We start from the raw sequence: 25,166 nt of genomic DNA, 5'->3' as shown, positions 1-25,166 counted from the left end.
ACCCACCACAATATGGTTACTAGTGTAAATTCTTGAAATACCCACAATATGCTACTCGTGTCAATTCTTTTCCCACAATCTGACTACTTGTGTTAGTTTTCAAAATGTCTACAATATGGTTATCATGCCAATTCTTTTCCCTCAATACTGACTACCGATGTTAGTTCTCAAAATGCCCACAATTTTGTTGCATGTGCGAATTCTCAGTAACACAGAAAGAAAGGGGAAAAAGTTTGTCGGAAATGCATCAGCGGAAAATATGAAGGAAAAATAAAAAGTTGAATGAAAGCGCATTCAACTCGGGGCAAGTTATAACGAGGGGAGAAAACTTCTATTTATAACATGATATTTTTTCAAAGTTCCTCATCTCTCCAATGTGGGACTTGAGAGTTGTTTTTCAAAACTCTTCTATGTGAGACTTGAGAGATTTTTAGATTTCACACCCAAAAGTTCCTACTAATGGCTTCCAACAAACCATGTTCCAACAATCCCCCACTTGAAATTAAAAAAACAATTTCCGAGAATTTTTGTGGTGTCAATAAGATTGTGCATAAACAAAGGTGTCATTCGACTTGAACTTTTGTATAGTGAGTAAGATCCAGATTTTACTAGAGTGACTCATAGTCTTGAACTCTATCTCCGGCATTAAACCACACACAACCTTTTCAAAGGTGTATTCTGTAAAGCTTGTGCGTTAAGGACCATGCACGTCTATCTCAGTATAATGAATGCTCTAGGTACTCCACTCCAATTGGAGTATAGATCTCATTAAGAGTTTAACTCATCCTTATATATGCTGCAGGAATTATGCTTCTCATAATTTTATAGCATGCTCATTCTCATATCACTTCACAACTTGTTATTACCATTGACCTTATTTCTTAGGATCTTCAGTCAGCTAGGTCGGGTTACCATCATGAGTGATCCTCGTTCTAAGGACAATAGCCCCATACTCTTAAAAGTATTGTTGACTTTCTCTCTTGCTAGTCCTTTCGTCAAAGGATTTGCTAAGTTATTCTCAGTACGCATATGATTCACTCTAACAGCTCATGTAGAGAGTAACTCTCTAATGATGTTGTGCTTATGACGAGTTTGTCGTTTCTTACTATTATAAAAACAGTTTTCAATTTTTGAAATAGTCGTAGTACTATCACAATGGATCAACACAATTGGTATAAGTTTTTCCTGTAGGGAATCTTTGCAAGCAAACTTTTCAGCCAACTTGCTTCTTCACTAGCCGTTGCTAGTGCTATAATCTCAACTTTCATAGTTGATTGAGCTAAAATAGTGTGTTTCTTGTTAGACTCTAGATAGTCCATGTCATTATTTATGGCTTATTGCCACAAATTAGCATCCAAAGAAGTCAAAACTTCTTGAAGAGTTGATGGATTCTCCTCCAATATATAGACTATATAATCAAATCTATATTCTCTAGCAATTGTTGCTCACTTATTTCTTCTAGGTTTTATTTCAAACCTTTCATTTTTTATCATTATCTCTAATCATATATATGTGACTAGTTAATGTTCCCCACTATTCCTCAATTTAAAAATGAACTTCTTTTTCATTGAAATCAACATCGTTTAGACTCAATGATCACTTTTGTGTTAAGGTCATAAAACATGCATGTCTTCTTGTTTACAACATACCCAACAAATACAGATTCATAGGCTTTATGAGTTTAACTCTCTAGGGGCATACCATTAGAAATGATTTCATGAACAATTCTATATATCTCATTGGACTAAGACTCTACTGACTTATCATTAGTCATATGATACTTGAGGTAGTGGCTAACAACATATTTTTTTGTCTCAGCTTCCTCAATATCATATTTTTCTCTCAAGTGCATACCAAATTAATTTGACAGACTTCTATGGGTTGTAGTAATCATAGAGATCAGCTGATAACCCATTTATAATGAAGTTCTTACACGTGTAATAATTTTCATTCTATATATCTATATCAATAGCTAGTTTATCCCTTTCTTTTTTTGCTTTCTCCGGCAGCACTGAGAGATCGATTTTCAGAATGTGTGTAATTTTTCTAATTGTAAGGACAAATTCCATCTTATATTATCACTATTTGAAGTTAGTCTCATCAAACTGAAATGGTTTACTCAGGTCAAAGTGGTTTAGTCTAGTAATATTATCTATGAATCTCATTGAAGTAGGAATGTCTTAAAATTTTTGTTATTGTAGCTTGTAACAATTATAAATGACACAAAATAATATTTACTGGCTGAGTCACGACCATATCGCTCTTTTAAGACATTTCGTGGCACTGCCCAAAATGTGCAAGGAGACTATTAATCACGCCATCCCCAGGATAAAACAGCTCAGATCTCTGATATCGAATTCTTACTACACTCTAAGAACCAATCTCGAATATATCCACCACAATATGGCTACTAGTGCCAATTCTCGAAATACCCACAATATGGCTACTCATGCCAATTATTTTCCTTCAATACTAACTACCAGTGTCAGTTCTCGAAATGCTCACAATATGACTACATGTGCCAATTTTTTCTCTCAATACTGACTACTAGTCTCAGTTCTCGAAATTCCCACAATTTGACTGCATGTGCCAATTCTCAGTAACACGAAAAGAAAGGGGGAAAGTTTGTCGGAAATGCATCATCAAAAAATATGAGGGAGAAAGAAAAAGTTGAATGAAAGCGTATTCAACTTGGGGCAAGTTATAATGAGGGAAGAATGCCTCTATTTATAACATGATATTATTTTTTTCAAGATCTTCATCTCTCCAATGTGGGACTTGAGAGTTGTTTTTTCAAAACTCTTCTATGTGGGACTTGAAAGTTTTTTAGATTTCACACCCAAAAGTTCATACTAATAGCTTCCAACAAACCATCTTCCAACAAGTTCTAATTGCGGAAGCAAGACTCAACTAACAATGAATGATTTAATCCAAATAATATTCAAGTTATATCATTCATATGTTGATTTGGTTACATATAAAGTGAAAATAAAACATAACATTAAACATGTAATAAAAGTCTTGTCTTCCACGTGGTGATGACTTTCCCTTTGATTTGGCTCGACCACTTAAAACATAGATACATGACTTGTTTTGGTTCATTGAATTCTAAGAAAGGAAATAATCTCAAACATAACTTCTTTTTTTGAATTCCCACACCACTTGTTCCCATTATGGAAATAAATCATATGGTGCATTGGAATCCCATGTAGATTACTTGAGATTCGGGATGGTAATATCTCCTTGATTTGAATCCCCACATGGTTTGTGCTTATTATGGAAATAATAATTTCATATTTGAAATTTGAATCTTTGTCATTTGCACGCCTAATCCATATATAGGAGGTCATAATCTCATGTATTTGAATTTGATTTCATACTCTACGACTTGCTTCATATATGGAAAGAATTAATATTATCACACGAGCTCTTAATGATGAGATTGCCTCTATGGTTTGAAAAGACCAAATGCGTTGAACCTTCCACCTATGGTAGCAAACTGATGTCACACCCTCTCCTAAGATGGAAATATTACATGACCATTCAATGCCTTATTCTAAGAAAGAAAATAATATAACCCATCCCCACATAATAAATCTTTATTACATGCTTATTCCAAAAGAGTCAATACATAATAATTTATTGTCCAAAATAAAGAAATAAAATATAACTAAGTTATTGGTGGGTCAAAAGACCCACACTTATTAAATGTAACTTAAAAGTCTTATGTCTTCCTAAAAAAATGTGGCATCCATCATGTGGTTTTTCAAGTTGGATAATGCACTTGATGGAATTGTACTCTTCATCAATATTGGGCCCTTTCTGAGTCTTATCAGTTGAATTCATAATATTTATAATTTTTTAGTCTTTAAATTTATCTATCAAATTGAGTCAAAATGTAAGATGCTGCTATTAGGTGAAATATAAGATGAGATAAACCGATTCAAGCATAATGAGGTATGTGACTTAGTTCTTAGACCTAAGAATCATCATATGATAGGTTCACCATGAGTTTGTAGAAATAAATTAGATAACACAATTATTTCATTAGGAACAAGGCTAGACTAATATCTAAAGGTTACAACCAAGAAGAAAAAAATAAACTATAATGAGACCTATACACCTCTAGGGATATTAGAAGCTATTAGGGTACTTTTTGAATTTGTATCTTCCATAAATTTTTGACTTTATCAAATAAATATTAAAAGTACATTTCTAAATGGTTTCATTTAAGAGGTAATCCATGTCGATAAACCTCTCTGTTATGAAAATTTCGAACCAAGACTTTAAACTTTAAATGTGTTATGTGGTTTGAAATTAGTTCTAAGATCTTTCCTATGATAGGTTAAACAAATTTCTTTTAGAAAAATGCTTTGTAAGAAAAAATGTTAATACAACTCACTTTATTCATAAAACATGATATTCTATTATAGCAAAATTATGTTTATAATATTATATTTGGTGTTACTAATTGTATCTCGGGTAAGAGCTTCTCGAAGCTTATCAAGAATGAGTTCTAAATGTCTAACCTTTTTTATTTTTTTAGGAACTACAAATCAAGTAATTGCAAGCTCATCACATTTGTCTATCAATAAATTAAATATTGCAAAGAGATTTTGAAGAAATTTTATATGATTAAAGCTAAAGAAGCAACAACCTCGATGACTACTTTTTGTTAAATTACCTAGACAAAGCTGATAAGGGAAATTTTGTTGAGATAACTAAATATTATGATTTATTTGGTTCATTGATATGTTAATAGTTACTAGACTTGATATTATATTTAATGTATGTGTATATATGTTAATATTAAACTAATCCCGAAGAATCACATATGACAATCACTAAAATGTTGGTTAAATACCTTAAAGGCACATTTAATATGGGATTGTGATATTATGATGATATTTCATAAAGTTTATTAGGGTATTCATATTTCAATTTTTCGAGATACAAGATGAATAAGAAGAGTATGTGGTACTTGTTATTTATTATATTTATATAGTTTCTTGGCATAATAAAAAGATTGTTTGTGTAGTTTTGTCAACCATCAAAGTTGAAATAAGATGTACTAGATTTTGATCTTGAGTTTAATTATATCAAATAAATATGCTAACACTAATGCTTTCTTTTGAATTCGCTCAAAGCTTATTGCAATTAGACTACATCTCTTAAGAGATCATATACAAAAAGTAAGTTGCATTAATGTGATGTATAATTTATGGTAGGAAATGATTCTTGTGATTAATTACGATAAATAATATAGAGATATTTTACTCAAAATATATCAAATTCTTATTTGAGTTAATAATTTTTTAATTCTTGTGTATAACATTAGACATTAATCTTTGGGCAAAAATGATATCTTTGATTTCTTAACTTATTTGGTTTTGTCAATTTGGTCCACCAACTTTACTTTTGCTATATAACCGTTAAATTTTATACATGTGTGATGTGTCTAAATATATCACTTGTTTCTCTCTAATCGTGTTACGTAATGAGAAAATACACATCGGAGCTAACATGAAATTGAAATTAAAGTTGAGGGATCAGATTGGAAAATAATTAAGAGGACAAATTGAGAAAAATAAATAAGTTAAACGATCAAAACTCAAAAGTCATAAAGGGAGTAATTTATAACTATGAGTATCCATAAGCACTCATTCTCGTGTTCTTAACGATTTAAGGATATTCTTGTATTGTTTGCTCCTCTGGGTATACGTAAAAGAGAATATTCTCATGGTCACTCTTCACAAAGCAGACAAGATAAGAGAAAAGTCATATATTTTATAAAATTCACTTTAGGTCAATAATAATATACAAGCATTTTGGTTCTAATTTTTCATGAAAAATAAAATAAATTATACTTATACCTCATGAAATTACACAAATTGCCTGTAACGTACACAAATCACACATAATTATATATATACATTACATTGACTAACTACTGAGAGATAGATATAATTTCTTAAACAAAAAACCATAATAAGTGTAATTGAGATAAATAAATATGATATATTGTGAAAATAAGTTCAAATAATATACAAATCAATGTTCATTATTTTTGGTTTATTACAAATTGTATTAATAATTCTAAGAAAACATTTAAATTACTATTATATTATATTTTACTAACCAAAATAATGAATAAAGATTGATTTTTATACTATTGTTTAAAAAACTACAATTATATCTCATACAAATCATATAATATATATATAATTTGGATGATTTATATGAATTTGAAAAATATAATTTAAAATTTTGAGAGATAAACTTGGTAGAAGAGTAAATATTTATTTGTTACCCTTTTATAGTCAATTGCATAGCAAAGAGTAAAATCTTCTTCCACCACCCTCCTTTCCCTTCTATCTTCATCTTCATATGAAACAAACCCTTTGTGCCCCTTAACCGTTTATGGCACTAAACCTAACTCTCAAAATCTCAATCACCCACTCAAATTCTCCTTCAAAAGTTTCAATTTTTATCATCCCTTTTCGAATTCACACACTAATCACCTAAATTCCCCAAATTCATGGCAACAGACGCAACACCCAAGTTCAAAAACCCTGATTTCCGTCCCGATTTCCATCCCGAACAATTAACGCCGTCAACCCACGACGGCCTCCACTTCTGGCAGTTCATGATTGCCGGATCCGTCGCCGGTTGCATAGAACACATGGCCATGTTCCCCGTCGACACCGTCAAAACCCACATGCAAGCCCTAGGATCATGTCCCATCAAATCCGTTAGTGTCCGTCAAGCCCTAAATTCAATTCTCAAATCTGAGGGTCCCTCCGCCCTTTACCGCGGCATCGCTGCCATGGGCCTCGGCGCAGGTCCTGCACACGCCGTTTATTTCTCCGTTTACGAAACTTGCAAGAAACGTTTCTCAAATGGGGACCCTAATAACTCATTGGCACACGCTGCTTCCGGCGTTTGCGCCACCGTGGCGAGTGACGCTGTTTTTACGCCGATGGATATGGTGAAGCAGAGGCTGCAGTTGAGTAATAGTGGGTATAAGGGTGTTTGGGACTGTGTGAAGAGGGTGATGAGTGAGGAAGGGTTTGGTGCGTTTTATGCGTCGTATAGGACTACGGTGTTGATGAATGCGCCTTTTACTGCGGTGCATTTCGCCACTTATGAGGCTGCGAAGAAGGGCCTCATGGAGGTGTCACCGGAGAGTGTTGATGATGAGCGGTGGGTTGTTCATGCCACGGCTGGTGCTGCTTCTGGTGCTTTGGCTGCTGTGGTTACAACGCCGCTCGATGTTGTTAAAACTCAATTGCAGTGTCAGGTATAATCATAGTTATAATCACTATTTGTTGTTTTTCATCAAATTGTTACTGTTATATAGCTTACTAGACTCTGAATTGATTAATGTTCAGCATAACGACACAGAAAGCAAAAAACACACTGACCTCACAGACTAAAAATTAACCAATTTGAATTTTCTAACTAATGAATCACTCAGAGCTTAGAGTGAAAGACTATGAATTGATGACAGTTTCCATTCAATTTCTTTGGATATGTATAGCAGTATAGGTATACTATTGGTTGGTTATATTTGTCAAATGGTTATTGATTAATTAATTAACTCTGACCATCTCAGCAAGTGATTAAAATTACTTTGACAATCAGGTAATTCACTTCTTTGAGGTCTTTGTCGGTTTTGTTTTGTAAAACTATTAACTAACATTATCAAAATCTTGTTTTTTATCTCTAGAAGTCAATAAAGGAGTGGATAGCAGTATTTTATCAAACTCGTGAGTGTAATAAGCACATTTCATGAAACTTTCATATCCTTTATAAGTTGCTGGCACTTAGATATGTAATGGTCACTTTACTTTTTGGTGATGTTAGTTCCATGGACAAATTCTTTGTGCTTCTGAGGTTTTACATGAAGCGGCTCTAGAGAGGCTTTTGTTAGAAAAGAGAATAAATGGAAAATAGTCTAGATAAAATAGGTAGAGGGTGACTTTAGAAAACTTTAGGAGAGCAACAATTTGTTATGAATAGTTTTACTGAATTTTGGTTTTTGATCGAGTCTAATGCCTTCAATTGATTCATCTTGCCAACCCTATTTGGTATAGGGCTTGGTTAATCGTTAAAATGGAGGTCATAAGATTGGTCAAGGGATGGTTAATAGTGGCCTGAGTTTGGAGTATTGAGACTCACTAGGGATCAAAACTGGCCTTAGGTGCTTCACAATGAAGTTGTGTTCTTGGGTCTTTGTTGCTTGAAGGGTGTTACTATCTACGATTCGAGAGAAATTGGCAGCCTTCCTGCATTTAGTTCGTTTTTCAGACTTTTTTTCCTCCCAGCTGTACTTGGGTAAGGGGAATATTAATTATTAGAATGCAAAATGCGTTGAATTATATTTCAGACACCTGGTGTTTGGTATGAATCCCATCTAATCTGTAAACATGTCCCCTAACTTTTCATAGTCCACATCTTTCCATTCCTTGGATTGCTTTTATCTTGACATTGGTTGATGTTGCAGGGTGTTTGCGGATGTGATAGATTCAAAAGTGGTTCAATTGGAGATGTTATTAAAACAATTTTGAGAAAGGATGGATACAAAGGGCTTATGCGAGGATGGATTCCGAGAATGCTATTTCATGCTCCTGCAGCTGCTATCTGCTGGTCTACATATGAAGCTGGAAAATCCTTTTTCCAAGATTTCAATCAGCAGAAAGACACTGGAACTGTCACTTAAATAATAATATTTGACTTAAAATTCTCCACTCATCAGTTCCATTACAGATTTTGTGTTTGTCAACATTGATATAGTGCTTCAGATAGGGGTGTGAGATAGCAAGCCTTCTTAAGTCCTGAGTTCTGAATAAATACTATAAAGAGGGCTTCAGATTTATATGTCAAATTAGGATTCATTTTGTTGTTGTACACGTCAAGAGTCATTTTGATTTATCTTTTTTTATTTAGCTTTTTGCTAGTTTCATTTGGACAGAAGATTCTATGAAAACATCTCATAAATCATGAAACTTTTTCCATAGCTTCATGACAATGTACGCTTTAATTATGACAAACATTATTCAATATTTTAGACTTCAAAGTGTCTTTTCCAGCCAACTATTATTGTCTTTTTATTTTTGTGAGGGAACTATTGTTGGTCAATATTTATTTTTCCCTTAATCAATTGTTTAAAGATCAATGTTTTGTTAACGACGTGATTTATAATAGAGAATTATGATATCGTTCGACTCATATAATTGATTCTATGTAGTGGGATAAAGGTTTGGTTGTTATTGAATCAACCGTTGAGATGTCATGCAGGTTAGGCTATCATGCTGATTATGTGCTGTGTTCTCCCTATTTTCCCTGATATACTTTATGATAATTTTGACCATAAACGTGAATGACTGTTGTCATGCGTTCTTTTATGTTAAGATGCACAGGAGCTGGGTGCCAAGCCTATGGTGTTTTTTTTAATAAAACAATGGAAATTTTAAAAAGGTAAGCGGTAAATTCCATTACCTGAACGTAACATGCTACAGTAAGATAACTGGGGTTCCCCTCATACTTTGATTTTAATAATGAGTTTTTTATTAGTAATAGTAAATTGAGAAGAAATGGAAAAAAGAAATAATAAATTGGAGTGTTTATACTAGTTAAGTTCCTATGACAGTTATTAACATGAAGAATGCAGGAGCCTTATCTCTCAGTGGCTCCATGTCTCTTTGAAGAGTTTGAAATCAGAACTATATCATTATTTAAAGAGCCACTTGAGGAAGCCAAACTATATGCAGTCAGATGAAGCTGAACAGCAAAACAATATCTTTTTTCATTCAACTCGATTTTAAGCAACTAGCAGAGGCTACATTTAACATATCTGATTATAAATATGTATGAAAGGACCATAGTTGTTTTTGGTACATAATGCCCTGAAATATTGTATCACTAAGGTAATATTATATAAAACCCTTTGAGCCAAAATCGATGGGCTATTCCAGTCTCCAAAAGTTTGATGTAAAGCAACCAACTAACAAGTGACTGAATAGGTAAGTTGTAAATGGTGCACTTAACTAGCTGGGTGCCTGCATTTCCTGAAAAAAATTAACAAGCACAGTTTGCAATAATATTAGTGTGGTTTTGCTTTTAGCTACGGCTAAATCACTAATCTTTGAAATACTTAGTTACAAAACATCAAATTGAAGCACTACTATGATTCTCCAGTATATAGTAATAGCTGAATCATGTGATACATGGACTATAATTACAAGAGGTCACCAAGGACCACGCCATGTTCAAAATAACTTGGAGATTGTAACACTGTTCAAAGCTGCATTCTGATATAGTCAGATTAAAAAAACATCTAGGAGAAAAATGAAAACGACCCTTATATTTCTGTAGCCTATTTCCTTGGTAGTCATGCTTGACATGGGATTAAAACTATGTAATGTAGGCTTTTTAAGATAACAAATTTCTGTTAAATGTTTTACATTCAAGGAGTTAAAGGGTAAGGGCGAGAGAAACATGCGTCAAGTTCCTACAATTATGACCCGGAAATATGGAATTACCACAGTGCAGAACAGGAGCCCCATCCATAATACTCAGATAGGAGTTTAGCAGTTGACATCAAATGCAACAGCAATCAAGCCTTTTCCCACTAGGTAATACTGGCTAAATGGATGAAAGGAAGACATTGGGATCTATCAAAAGCTAAAGGTTCGGTCAATCCATCAAGAACAAGGCCTTGTAATTGGAACAATTTTCATTTCATTCCTTAGTAAAATCCCATACAACAACCACTACCAATTTTTTCCCCCACTAGATGAGATAAACGACATAGACAAAACAATATCATTTTATTATGCCATGTCTCCATACCATTTAACTCTAATTCTTTTTAAATGGTTTCCCACTTATGGTTTTTCTATCTCTAATTATTACGAATTTAGGTCATCCTCCATCTCATCTACACTTCTCAATGGGGGCAGCTAGGGCTTCAAATAGTTTTCTACTCAGACGTCCTAATAATCACATAATGTGAGATTCTACCATCCTTTTGCCATGAAATCTACATGATTCACTTCAATTCTACACCAAAGTTTATAGTCATTGAATAAAGATTACTTTCAAAACTTCAATTGAATTTGTAACAGAGCAATCAATATTCAATCGACAAACAAGTTGTAATTCAACATACCTGATAAACCATTTGTTTGTTTCTCAAGTATATGCAGCAGCCTGGAGTTCAATATAGCTGTCCCTTTTGCTTCTTATAACTCTTGCTGTGTTGTCTATAATTTCAAGAACCTGAAAAATATGAGGTCAACTGTAAATGCCAATATACTACTTTAACTTCGGAGAACACTAACCAAGGCACTGGTTTAGGAATCAAGAAGAGGAAGTTTTTATAGGTAAGTGGTATAGCTAACTAACTGAAACATGGATTTTTAGTTTTATCATAAAACCTTGTTATTTCTTGAATCCTTAGAGCACTGGTTAGCAAGACCATTAACTTAATCAGGACTCCATAGAACGGGTGTTGACAAAGTAAGAACACATGATTTGACCCATCCAACAAGCTCGATATAATATGTTTGCCAGATGGTAACAATTTTCTATTATCAACATTATCACTCAAGCATGAACCATGATAAATCAAATTTACTTATTTACATGGGAAGTGCGCACTGACAGAGTTGAGAAGCACAAGGTTGTTTCTTATAACATTTAATAAATAATACAAAGTATTTAACTTCTATCAAGTCAACCACAGAAATTTATTAAGTGTGGATCATAAACAAGGACATGCATGCTGGGCCTACGGGTTTTTTTTTACCTCTGGTCTTGAATTAAGAACTCCACTGGACATTCCAACATCTATGCGCCATATGCTACAATTGTATTTACTGTAGGAAGCAAAGAATTGATTTTAATGAATAGAAGTAATCAGCCCAAATAATATACCAATGTATAAATTAAAATTATCACTCCATATAAAGATTGCAACAACTTGAGGTTATTTTAAACCATGCTAAAGAGTTTACTTCCCTTACCAATTTACACCTATAGTTTGAGGAGTGTGCCCGACCACCATTGCCTTAGCTCCAACTGCATGCAGTGTCTCCTCAAGAATGGAAGATACCTGAAGATCATATTGTTTAGTTTCACTAAAAAAACTTTTGAAGTGAGCTTCATTTTAAAGTGAACAGGGTTTATTCACACTTAATTTAATCTAAAGTGTATAGTGATCTTATTCTTAATCTTAATTCAATGAAAATCTTCTATGCAAAAGAGTCAAGCAACTTTCCAGGAAAGGGACTACTTGCATTTCTGGTGATATCAGAGGGACATAATTGCAGGCATAAAATAAATTTGCAACTCCGTGGCTCTTAGTAAAGATTCATGTTTCTCTAAGCAATATGATTTATAGTGATCGCCATTTATTTGTTGTTTATCCTTCCTGGTAACTTCTTCCATCTTTGTTACATTATCTCTGTTTTGTTACACCAAGTCACTTTTTCCTATATTTTTTGTCGATTGGGTGATGTTTTGTAGAGGGTGAGCCTCAACACAATGGTAAGGTTGTGTGCCTGTGTGACTTGGAGGTTGTGAGTTCAAATCCTAGAAACAGTCGTTTCGCTTGCAAGGGTAAGGCTGCATACATCTACCTTCGTCAGTTCCACTAGGTGAGAGTCTCGTATACTGGGTCATCATTTTGTATTGGTGTTCTGTGTTTTTAGTTTTGAAGAATACATTTTGCTGGCTTATCCTTTTTATGGAGAAGTACATTTGTGTTCCTAGAACTCTTTAGTTTGTTAACTCTTTTTTGGCCTTACGACATAGATTGAAGACGAAAGAAGACATCAATCCAGGGTAAAGTGAATGTTAAATGTAAAGCATCTGGTAGAAAAGAAAAAGGTAAGTTGCAATAACCATAAAATGTTTACAGTTTCAAGGAGGGGGAGGATAGTTATCGTTTTTAATTATGCCAGATAAGACCTTCCAATTAAGTACAGACTACAGAAAAGGGATTATAATCACATCAGTTTACTAACCTGTTTAGCCTGGTAGTCCACCAAATCTGGTGAGTCCCTAGAGTATAAACGGTTCCAAACGACACTGTCATAGCCCCTAGTTGCAATGAAAGGAAGGGTATTGTCATTCTCATTTAGACCTCTCATCCACTCAGATACTTCTTTATTCATCCTCTCTATGCCATATTCAACTGCCGGAAATTGAAGGGGAAGAAAATATCATCAGGCATTTGGAATCAGAGAAAGATTGAACAAATTTGAAACATACAACTATAGCATTATAGTACATAATACTTCCTTATAAATTCAAGCACAAATTAAACAACATCAAAATGCCATAAATTATTTACCATGGTGAGGAAGAAGGCCACCATGACAGAAGACCCAGTCATTGACGACAAGTACAACAGGATGCCTTGAAAGCTCGCGTGCTAGTGGCCCACCAGGTCTAAAAAGGATTGATCTGGCAATGACCCCCTTTTGCCTCTGTCCTAATAAATGGAAAAGTTCATTAGAAAAACCATAAAATATCATATTTATAACCACAAAGAGCTTCTCTTATGAAATAAAAAAAAAGTGTTCTAAATGGACAAACTATGTTTATATGATCCCAAACACAAGGACATAATCATATAGGTCGGAGCATGTTAGGAATGGGGGAACCAAAGGAACAGGAGATCTGCAACAAATGGGCCAAGCGAAGAACCATATAAGTGAGTTTGACACTACACCTTGACCCAAAAGCTTAAGACATTAGGTTTATGGGTCTTGTCACTGATATGCACTTGAGCTTATCCATTCTTCTGATGAAAATGAAATTTCCAAGTGAGTTATGTGAGTAAAGTAATGGATAAGTTCAAGTGCACATAAGGGACAAGACCCATAGACCTAATGCCTTAAGTTTTTAGGATGTGTTGTCAAGCACACTTATTTGGTTCTTCGCTTAGCCCATTTGTTGCACATCTCCTATGCTTTGGGCTTCCCCATTCCTATAGAGTGTATTCCCCTTTATTAGCTTTCTGATCAAGAGGACAATTTTCATGATTCGAAATCATCTAAAGCTCTTAAAGCGAGTTCAAAGTATCGTGTTTAGTATACTTGTCTATGTTTGGACCACAGTAGATTTTGGTGTCCTCCATCAAAATGAATGTTAGAATTTAATATACTACAATAAATTTCTTACCAAAATAAGATAAGAATTGAATTTGATTATATCATATGGCTGATCTCTCAACCATACAGAACTTCTTAGTCAAATAATGCTCTAAATCCCTGAGGAATATGTTTCCTCATGAGATACATAGGTTCTTTATTTCTTTAGCTATTTGATAAAAGAAGGGTTAGAAGCGGTTTTAAATATGCAAAACAAATTTTTTTGTAACCAACAAATCATAACAGTGAAAGGATGAGTTTCTAATATATATTTTTGGTACTACTAAGGGTATCCACTCATCTTATGAGTAAAGAACTAATCCATTTCCGGTGTGTAGCTGTCCCTCCCAACAAGTGTCGCTCTCAGGAATTGAACCTTTGATCTTTTGGTCTTTCTGGGGATCTAGCAAGGCCTTACACCACTAGAACAATGCCATGGGAGTTGACATACATTTATTGTAATTCAACCGAAGCAGTTTGAAACAGGAACAAATATGTTGAAAGAGAATAAAAATATGTAATGAATTAAATAAGTAAAGGTTAATAAAAAGGGGACAGAAACCCATAATACCTTCACTAAATCCCAAGGACCCCAATAGCTTCTTGACATTGTCCGTTCTTCTTTCCACCTTTCAGAGACATCAAGCCAACCAGTAAAAGTTTCATCCCAGGCATCTTCAGACGCGTTGATATACTCCACGAAACCATCACACTCATCAAATCCCCCAGAATCAACAAATCTGAAATCTCCTTCCACATTCATGGTCTCATGATTTCCATTTACCTAGATGAAGCAGATTCAGTTATAGAAAATTACTTCAACAAAAAGAAACAAGAAAAAATACTAACAATCAGGTTCTTCAGATTTTATAGATAACTTCTACTTAATGCTTAGATGTAAGTGAAAACAGAAATTGTCACAAGGGAACCATGCTATAATGCGTAGGGAACTATCATCACCTTGCTAGTTTTGTCTTTAACATTAAGCTGTTAAAGGTGAGTGCATTATGAGTTTGTAATATCAGTGATCAAAGATGTTTTAAGTTTCAAGTGACTACCGACGAACCTGAAATATAGCTCCACCTTCAGCTTTTGCTTGTTCACCCAATGATTTCAGCAAGGACAAGATAGCAATTTCATCTTCACCTCGATCTAGAATGTCTCCAAGTTGAACCAATACCTAGAATATGTAGGAAAAGTAAATTACTGACATGTTAAAATATCTCAACTATGCTGATGGTCCTTTTTATTTTTGCTACTAATGAAGCTAGTTTAGAACAATAAAGTTTCCCTAATTTCATTTTTACATGTTTGAACACTCCATAAACTAAGATTTTCAACAAGTTAACTACATTAAATTAAATAATATGCATCTAGTTGTTCCAATTAAGACAAAAACTATCCATTTTCAAAATCAGGAAGCATACAGCTTCTCCACCAGTCCATAAGTCTTGACCATCTGAGCTCAATACACCAGCCATTTCAAGCGCCGATCGAGCTTTCTTAAGATCTCCATGTAGATCTCCAACTATTCACAAAAAAAAAGAGCCACAGTAAGACGCAAACGACAACACGCAATAAAAATCAAAAGTAGGTCAGAAAACTATTAGCAATCACGGCATCATAGATAATGAAAGTGAAGTAAATCACTGGCCATCATCTAGTCCACAGAAACTCCTTATCACTTAACAGAACTTTATTTCCACAATCTTAGGCTATCAAATTAAGAATATAGCTAGTTACTGATATGGAATAGAAAATAAACAAAACAGTTAGTTGCAAAGAAATGCATTTTTATCCTATCTATTCCATCATGAAATATTGAAGAGCAGAGATTTGCTTCATATGATCATATCACATGATAAAGATTCCGAAAACATACTTGAGACAGATATTTATTTACACATCATCTTGTCAGAGGTCAACAACACTTCAGTTCAACTTTGACTAGAAGAATTATTGACCTGCATTTACAAACTTAAAAAAAAACTATTCAGCCATATCATCCACATTATCATCAGGAAAATAATATAATTCTAAGCCAACAACCAAAAAAAACAAAACAAAAAGGTGATTCAATACACGAAACTCTCACCTAGTGGGGTCCAGGGAGGTACGCAACCTACCAGCGTTACCCAAAGCAGAGAGACTGTTCCCGAGGTTTCAAAAAAAATATAATATATAATTACAATCACTGACTATGGTATAATATAAGTATGAAATTTGTGGTCACACAATATCTATCATTTAATCTGATTGATCAGAAAACATAATTAAAAGATACTTAAATTAAATATTTAATGTCTCAGTATTAATTGATCAATTAGAAGAATAACACAAGGAGCACACAGAAATAGATGCAACAAAAACAAAACTTGATATAAGAAAGACAAACCAGCGAGAATTCTTCGACCAGGAGCAGAAACAAAACTTGGTGGGTCTCCATTAACAACTATAGGTTTCAACGCATTTGTGGCGCTATGATTATTATTATTATTATTATCAATAATCAAAGAAGAAGAAGAAGAAAGAGAAGTTTGAATAAGCTTGCGAGGTTGAGAAGATGGTGGAAGTGATAATGAGTTTAAACAAAGTGATGCCATGGATTGATTGGGAAGATCATAAGCTATGTTATGTTAATGTTACCATTACTCTGAAGAAAGCAGAAAAAGAGAGAGAAACAAAACTGATATATAACCTCTAAAGTTTAAACCTCCTCAGCCAAGTATTTGGGCTTTGATAGAACTAAGAAGATAGCATTTTTAAAAATTTAATATAGAATAATCAAATATCAATATTATTTTTAAGTCAAACCTGAATTTTCTCCTTAAAGATTTTCGCCTCATAATATAAATCCAAAAGAAATTAAATTCTAGAAGATTTTTGTTTTGATCCCATTATTGTTTTTAATTTTTAATAAGTACCTATGGAGAAAATTAGGAAAAGGCAAATGTATGAAAGGACTAATGAGATGCCAATAATGGATAATTAACAGTTTACTTAAAATATAAAAAATGAGAAGAAGTTATTCCCATTTTTTACGAAATTCCAATCTAAAAAATATAAAATTGAATATAATTATAATTATTTACAATATTAATTATATATATGATGTTATCTAATTAAATAATATTTTTTATCTGGTTAAATCTTATATAATATCTAAAAATATTTTTCAGTTCAATGTCCAACTTGAAGTCGAGATTATATCTAATACTAATTTCAACAAATAATTGAGTCATTTTTCATACCTCCTCGCTTTCTCAATGAGGAGGAACATGACTTTTCCACTAAATATTCCCCCACGTTTTGTTTATTTATTTTCATATATTGAAATCTTTTAATTAAATGCTGTGAATATTATTAATTTATTTTCCTGTCAACAAAATGTAAATGTTTTTAGCAGAAATTCAAACATAATGTTGATTAATTAATAGTTAAAATAATCTGTTGAATAATTTCAATTCTTCCCTAATTAAATATTTTGGAATCCAACATTTAATTGTTTTAACTATTATTTTTTCGGTTTCAGTATACACCCAACCACAAAAGAATATTATGATGTAAATGGGGTCATGAAAATCTTGTCAAAGAATTGGTCCATAACCACCCAACCAAGAATCAAGCATGTTTAAGCCAAGGCTCTATCCTATTATCTTCATGATAACCATAAGAAATAAGAATAGACTAATTTGGCCTTGGCAACTTCTAACTGCATCCAAAAGAAATATGCACAAGGAGTAGATGCAAAGTAACTAAGGAGTGAGGCAAATAATGTGAGATATTACTTCTAAACATGTACATCTACATCAATTTTGTCAGACGACAGAAAGATAAAGAGGATTTAGAATCTGATTTTTTTGGTACTACCAATAGTATTTCCTCGCATTTTATGTAAAGAATTAATCTCTTTTAGAATTCATAATTGCCCTTCTAACAAATGTCAATCTTTTAGAGTTCGTGATTATTATTCTCAACAAATATCTCATATCCGGCTATCTCCGACATTTACCAGGCGATCGGAATGAAAAAGTATCTTCCCACGGTAATATCAGATAAAGGTGGTAGGCTAAGCCCAAAACCCCAGCTTTCTTGAAAGGAGAGCGTCGACCCTTCCTGACTATGAGACCGACTGGTCGAACATAGACGAAAGTTGGTCATAGTGATCCGGGAGTCCCGTGTGGAAGGGCTCTCGCTCAACGGATCAAAGGTACGCCGGGGATAACAGGCTGATGACTCCCAAGAGCTCTTATCGACGAAGTCGTTTGGCCCAGATCTAGAGAGATACTACGAGTCCTCCGTCCCAGATTCCATCGCAACATAAAGGCCATCTGGTTCACCGGTACTACCAAAAAGTCTCATGCTTACGTTACTACTTTTACTGAAGGTTTTCTTATATTGGACCACGAGATCACAATAATCAAAACCTTAATTTTTAGTCCCCTAATATTTGATATCATACATGTCAAAGTTCCCGTAACATATATTTAAATAATGTCTAACAGATAAAAATAATAAAGTACATTTTTCAACATAAATACCAACACTTTCAAACAGCTTAGTCTTCCTACTTCAAGATATTGGAGAGTTAAAATGAGACAATACTAAAAGATAATGGATAATTAAAATGAAACAAACCATAGAAGAGTTGAAGTCTTCTTTTATTGGAGAATTAAAATGAGTCACACATCTTGCTCTATGGCTTGGCAGCTTGTATTATTTGCCTAATAAAGGCCTTCAGATCAGTTTCTGATGACCCACCATTTGCAATTGCAAGCTGATATATTTGTTGAAGCTCTTTGGCTCTTTTCCTAATATCTCTTCCTTCATCACTATCCAAATCCATAAATTTTTTAACAATGCTTGAAATTTCATCTTTTGTCATCAAAATGTTGCCTTTAACCTTATTGGTAACCCTCCACCCAACCTTCCATTCCTCCACAATGATCTTACTATTGATGGGTTGGTCTAGTGATATTGGAAAAGTAAGAAAAGGAACACCACTAAACACACCTTCTCTTGTAGAATTCCAACCACAATGACTCCAAAACCCTCCTATTGAAGGGTGTAGCAACACCCTCATTTGGTCACACCATGGCAAAACTAGACCCTTATCTCCACTCATCTTCTTCAAGCTAGAATTCTCCCCACGAGTTATCCACAAGAACCCAACACCACTTTCCTTCAAACCATTTGCAATTTCATCAATTTGTGCACTTGAATTTGAAAGAAAACTCCCTTGTGAGATGTATAGCACAGATGCTTTGGGCTGGTTGTCTAGCCAATGTAAATAGCCATCATGGTCACCATGGTTGGTGCTTAAAGATGCAATGTTGCCATCACCAAAATAAGGTATAGCAGAACCAATAGTGTAAATGGGTATAGAAAACTCAGCACTAAGAGCATCTAGGGCTTGTGTTTCAAGTTCATATATGGTAGGGAATAACAAATATTGAGCTTTTTGAACCCATGCTACAACATTCAGGGTCATTTCCAATAATCTTCTGGTCCCTAAGCTTTCATCGTTAAATGGGAAATCAGCTAGGCGAATTGATGGGAGCCCAGGAATATAATCCACACTTGTGTCACCGTTTTCTGTTGCACCATTCAAACAAATTATACAACACAGACAAATAATTATTCGCTCTCTTCAAAAAATTAGAGTATACATTTACCTTAGATTAATTAACTCAATTTCTTATTCTTAATTTCTGTTATCTAAGATTCCAAATTTCAATCTAATTTATATAATACCTTTTTCAAGTTGAAGAGAATCTCTTCAAATCTAGTTTTTAAAAGAAAACTTCACTTGAATTTATAAAAACCAGTGCTACTATAGTAAGCATTCGTTTTAATTTTTAGTGTGTTTGCTAAATATTAGATACTAAATGCAGGACATCGATTTATGATTGATCAAATTACAACAACTTTGTAATGGAATTAATATATTTTGAGCAATCACAAAATTTGGACACATGAGTTAGACACAATATAAAATAAATAATGTATTTGATTCCATATAAGTTAAGGGACCTTAAAAAATTTGTAATTATTATAATTTTTCTTTTTGTTTTAATTATTTAAAGTATCATATATGATTATAAGAAATATATACATAAATATATAAGTTGTTTACAATATTATTAGCCAATATTCATCAAGTCACAAGCCAAAACAACAAAACAAATAAACATCAGAACATGTCTAGGCCAAATCAGATCAGCAAGAATGCACTAGATGTGAATCTGCACCAGACTGGCAAGGCTGCATCAAGCAGCAATAAGGCTAGCAGGGCTACATCAAGCAACAATAAGGCTATGCACACCTTTGGCCACACTAGGCCAACTCTGGCTGGCCAAGATACAAACAACATGGGCCATAGCAGTTTTGGCACTCTTGATTATGCATCTCAACCCGATAACTTGTTACACAAGTTTCACAGTTTATTATTTTTCTTTCTTCTTTTAGCACGTGTTCTTTTAGTTAGTTGAGTTAGTTAGTTTTTGGTTTCTATAAATAGGTTTAATTTAGATTAGATAATTCAATTCAATTCAGCTTGAAGAGTTCATATATCCATTCATTTTCTCTTCTTCATTCAATAAAAGGTTTCTTATTAATTCAAAGCCTTATTGAGATCTTGTGATCTCATCTTCTTCATACTTCTTTTTCTCATATGGTATTAGAGCTCTTTTTCACAAAAGAGTTCTGCTACATTCAATGGATTCAATCATTCCAACCATGAATGCCCCAAACCCATCGCAAGACACCACATCATCTTATTATGTTCATCCTTCAGAAAGCCCAGCTACTGCTTTAGTTTCCCCCTTGCTGAATGGTGAAAATTATCACCATTGGGCAAGATCCATGATCATGAGTCTCGGTTCCAATAACAAGATTCCCTTCATATATGGTTCCATTCAGATGCCTCTCAAATCAGACCCTCCGTATCCAGCATGGGAAAGGGCTAATAATATAGTCATATCATGGATCACTAGGTCTATCTCACCTTCTATTTCTGAAAGTATCCTTTGGATAGACAAAGCTCATGAAGTTTGGGATGAACTCAAGGAAAGATTCTCTTAAGGGAATTTCATCAAGATTGCTGAATTACAACAATCAATAGCTGACATAAGGCATGGTGAATTAGATGTGAATAACTATTTCACAGAACTTAAGATTCTGTGAGATGAATTGGACAATGTCAGACCCTGCCCAAGATGTACTTGCTCTACACTTAGTGATATCAAGAAGTGTAGAATGGAAGATAAGGTGATCAGATTCTTGAAGGGACTCACTGATGCATATAGTGAAGTTAGGTCACAAATTATGCTCAATGAGCCCCTGCCCAACATGAGCAAGGCCATATCTTTAGTCATACAGGAAGATAGACAATTATATGGCCAAGATTCAGAATCCAAAGCTATGACAATCTCAGGGAATTGGAGAAGGGGATCATCATCCAATAGAGGAACAAAGACAAGTAGAGGTGTTGGAAGAGGGAACTTTGGCTCAACAGGCAGAGGTTCTTGGACCAAAACCTCAAGCAATGGGAAATATTGTACTCACTGCAAGAAAACTGGTCACACCATGGAGATATATTACAGACTCCATGGTTTTCCAGCCAACTTTCAATTTACAAAGGGTGAACAAATCAATTCCTTAAGAGGTGAAAGAATTGACACTTAAACACAACAAAAGAATCAACAAACAGATCAGAATAAGGATGAGCAGAGTAGCACTATCTTCGGGCTAAGCCAAGAGCAATATAATGGCCTTACCACTATGTTGCAGCAAAGGGAACTTAACAACCAAATGCAACAACAAAACAATCAAGTCACTAGAAGCAGCTCCAACATACTCTCTGTTGCATTAACTCCTCATGAAGAGGATACTTTAGGTACATACAAATCCATCCCTAAAATATCTTGGATCATGGTTAGTGGAGCCACTGATCATGTGTGCTCTGCTCTGTCCATGTTCTTTGTTCATCACAGTATTAAACCAATTGTGATGAGATTACCTAATGGCAATCAAATTGTTGCCAAAATATTAGGCACTGTTCCAATCCTACAAAATCTGATCTTGCATTATATTTTATACTTACCTTCGTTTTCATACAATTTGCTTTCTATTCCTAGATTAGTCTCTTCTATACCATGCTCCATTTCCTTTGATGAGTCCTGTTGTAAAATTCAGGACAAGACTACTTTGAAGACGATTGGTACAACTAGGATCATCAATGGACTATACATGCTAAAAGCTGCTAAATTCTATCACAAAATCAATTTTACTTGTATTGATGATACTAACATTTCTGATCCTGATTTGTGGCACTATAGACTAGGTCATACTTCTTACAATAATATGAATGTACTCATGAACAAAATCCCCTTTATCAATGTTAATGAAACTCAAGTTTGTGATGTTTGTCACCAATCAAAACAGAAAAGACTCCCCTTCCCTATAAGCAAAAGTCAAAGTTTACAATGTTTTGATCTTATACATGTTGACATATGGGGTCTTTTCTCTATAACATTTATACATAGACATAAGTATTTTTTGACTATTGTTGATGACTGCACCAGATTTACCTGGATTTTTCTTATGAAGCACAAGGTTGAAACTTCACAACTTATTCAAAACTTTGTTACTTTGATTGAAACTCAATTTGCCACTAGAACAAAAATCATTAGGAGTGACAATGGTGTATAATTTTTGATGAAGTCCTTTTACTCATCAAAAGGCATACTATATCAAACCAGTTGTACCTACACACCTCAACAAAATGGTGTGGTTGAAAGGAAACACCAACATGTGTTGAATGTAGCAAGAGCTCTTTTGATATAAAGTCAACTACCTAAGGTATATTGGCCCTATGCTATTAAGCATGTTGTCTATGTGATTAACATTTTACCTACACCTATTTTACATAATAAGTCCCCTTATGAGAATGTGTATAAGAGACAACCTGATTTACAAGAACTTAAAGTCTTTGGCTCTTTATGTTATGTTGGCACTTTAAAGCATTCTAGAGATAAGTTTGACCCTAGAGCTGCAAAATGCCTCTTCTTGGGTTATAAAGAGGGAGTGAAAGGATACATTGTCCTTAATCTTTCCACTAAGTCCCTAGAGATTAGTAGAAATGTTATTTTTCATGAAACTACATTTCCTTATAAGCCTAGAAATGTGACAAAGTATGCTATATCATTACCTAATAACAATGCTTATGATTGTGCAATTACTTATGATGATTTGTTCTCTGCCTCCTCTCAAATAGAAGAACACCCTGCTAATCAGGAAAATAACATACATGCTCCTAGTGAACACATCCCCTCCCCTGATCAACCCTCTAGTTTAGAAGGCATGGACACTAGGAAAAGCAATAGAATTTCTAGATCTCCTTCCTACTGACAAGACTACCATTGTGCCCTTATACATAATGATCAACTTTCAACATCTTCCAGATACCCTTTAGCATCTTTCCTATCTTATGATAGTTTAGTCTCATCTCATAAGACTAGCATACTTTCTGTTAGTACTTAGAAGGAACCTAGGACTTATGTTCAAGCAATTAAAGATCCTAAATGGCAGGAAGTCATTCACAAAGAACTACAAGCCTTAGAATCCAATAAAACTTGGATTCTTACCTCTCTGCCTCATGATAAAAAGGTCATAGGATGTAAATGGGTCTTTAAGATTAAGTATATATCTGATGGAAATGTTGAGAGATACAAGGCAAGGCTAGCTGCTAAAGGATATACCCAAACATAAGGTATTGATTACATGGACACTTTCTCCCTTGTAGCTAAAATAAGCACTATAAGATTACTCCTTGCATTAGCATCCATACATAATTGGCACCTTAAACAATTGGATGTGAATAATGCTTTCTTTCATGGGGACCTAAATGAAAAAGTATATATGATTCCCCCACCTGGCTTACACATAACTAATCTTGACCAAGTTTATAAGTTAGAAAAATCACTATATGGTCTTAAGCAGGCTAGCAGACAGTGGTTTGCCAAGCTATCCACCTTCCTTATCAAACATGGCTACACAAAATGCAAAGGTGATCACTCTCTGTTTGTTAAATGGGCTTCTCCCACCCATGTTGCCATCATTCTTGTGTATGTAGATGACATAATTTTATCAGGGAATAACTTGCCTGAAATTAATCAACTTAAAACCCTCCTTGATACTACTGCCTTTAAGATTAAGGACTTGGGGAACCTTAAGTTCTTCCTTGGATTCGAGATTGCTAGAAACCACTCAAGCATATCTATGAACCAAAGAAGATATGCCTTAGAAATCCTATCTGACACTGGCATGATAGGTTGCAAACCTACCTCTACTCCTATGATCCAAGGATCTCAGGCCTGGCCTAACTTTTTTTGTTCATCAATTGGCTCAATTTATGGCTTTACCAACTAATTTGCATTATAAGGCTGCTATTAAGATTCTCAGGTACATCAAAGGGTCCCATGCACTGGGTTTATTGTTTCCAAGGAATTCTAGTGTCCAGTTAAAGGAATACAGTGACAGCAATTGGGCTTCATACACTAATACATGGAGATCAATATCAGGTTATTGTATATATCTTGGTAATTCTTTAGTTTCTTGGAAATCTAAGAAACAAAAGACTGTTTCTAGAAGTTCATGTGAAGCTGAATATAAAGCTATGGCTCTCACTACTTATGAAATAACTTGGCTCACATATCTATTAGAAGATTTACAATACTCTTTTTCCAAACATGCTTTACTTTATTGTGATAATCAATCTGCTATACACATTGCTTCTAACCCTGTTTTCCATGAAAGAACCAAGCATATTGAGCTTGATTGTCACACTGTTAGGGAGCAGTGTACTAATGGCCACATCAAACTTATGCATGTCCCAAGTCATCTACAGCTTCTTGATGCTCTCACCAAGGCTTTAGGACCAAAGGATTACTCATGTATTCACTCCAAGCTTGGGCTCCTTAACATATGTGCCCCAGCTTGTGG

The 25,166-nt window shown here is 34.2% G+C and overlaps 3 protein-coding genes across 3 annotated transcripts in view; 1 reads left to right on the top strand and 2 right to left on the bottom strand.

Annotated features, from left to right (window-relative positions):
* Positions 6,331–9,079, top strand: LOC109339177 (mitoferrin-like). Its single transcript, XM_019576587.1, has 2 exons — positions 6,331–7,300; positions 8,507–9,079. Exons 1-2 carry the CDS (start codon positions 6,539–6,541, stop codon positions 8,720–8,722), a joined length of 978 nt encoding a protein of 325 aa, XP_019432132.1. The 5' UTR covers positions 6,331–6,538; the 3' UTR covers positions 8,723–9,079.
* Positions 9,692–16,841, bottom strand: LOC109339162 (shewanella-like protein phosphatase 1). Its single transcript, XM_019576573.1, has 10 exons — positions 16,558–16,841; positions 15,590–15,690; positions 15,229–15,342; positions 14,734–14,946; positions 13,361–13,496; positions 13,032–13,201; positions 12,030–12,118; positions 11,813–11,882; positions 11,174–11,283; positions 9,692–10,070 (listed from the first exon to the last, which is right to left on the bottom strand). The coding sequence occupies exons 1-9, from the start codon at positions 16,763–16,765 to the stop codon at positions 11,197–11,199; spliced, it is 1,188 nt and encodes a 395-aa protein (XP_019432118.1). The 5' UTR covers positions 16,766–16,841; the 3' UTR covers positions 9,692–10,070; positions 11,174–11,196.
* The window catches only part of LOC109339140 (UDP-glycosyltransferase 87A1-like), an 8,810-nt gene continuing 2,408 nt past the window's right edge, over positions 18,765–25,166 (bottom strand). The window contains exon 2 of the mRNA XM_019576538.1: positions 18,765–19,757. Coding sequence (XP_019432083.1) covers positions 18,859–19,757 — 899 coding nt within the window. The 3' untranslated portion in view covers positions 18,765–18,858. The remainder of the gene's footprint in view (positions 19,758–25,166) is intronic.

Source organism: Lupinus angustifolius, chromosome LG02 (assembly GCF_001865875.1).
Source record: "Lupinus angustifolius cultivar Tanjil chromosome LG02, LupAngTanjil_v1.0, whole genome shotgun sequence".
In the NCBI taxonomy this organism is placed as follows: Eukaryota; Viridiplantae; Streptophyta; class Magnoliopsida; order Fabales; family Fabaceae; genus Lupinus; species Lupinus angustifolius.
This window is presented reverse-complemented; position numbering and strand designations above follow the sequence as displayed.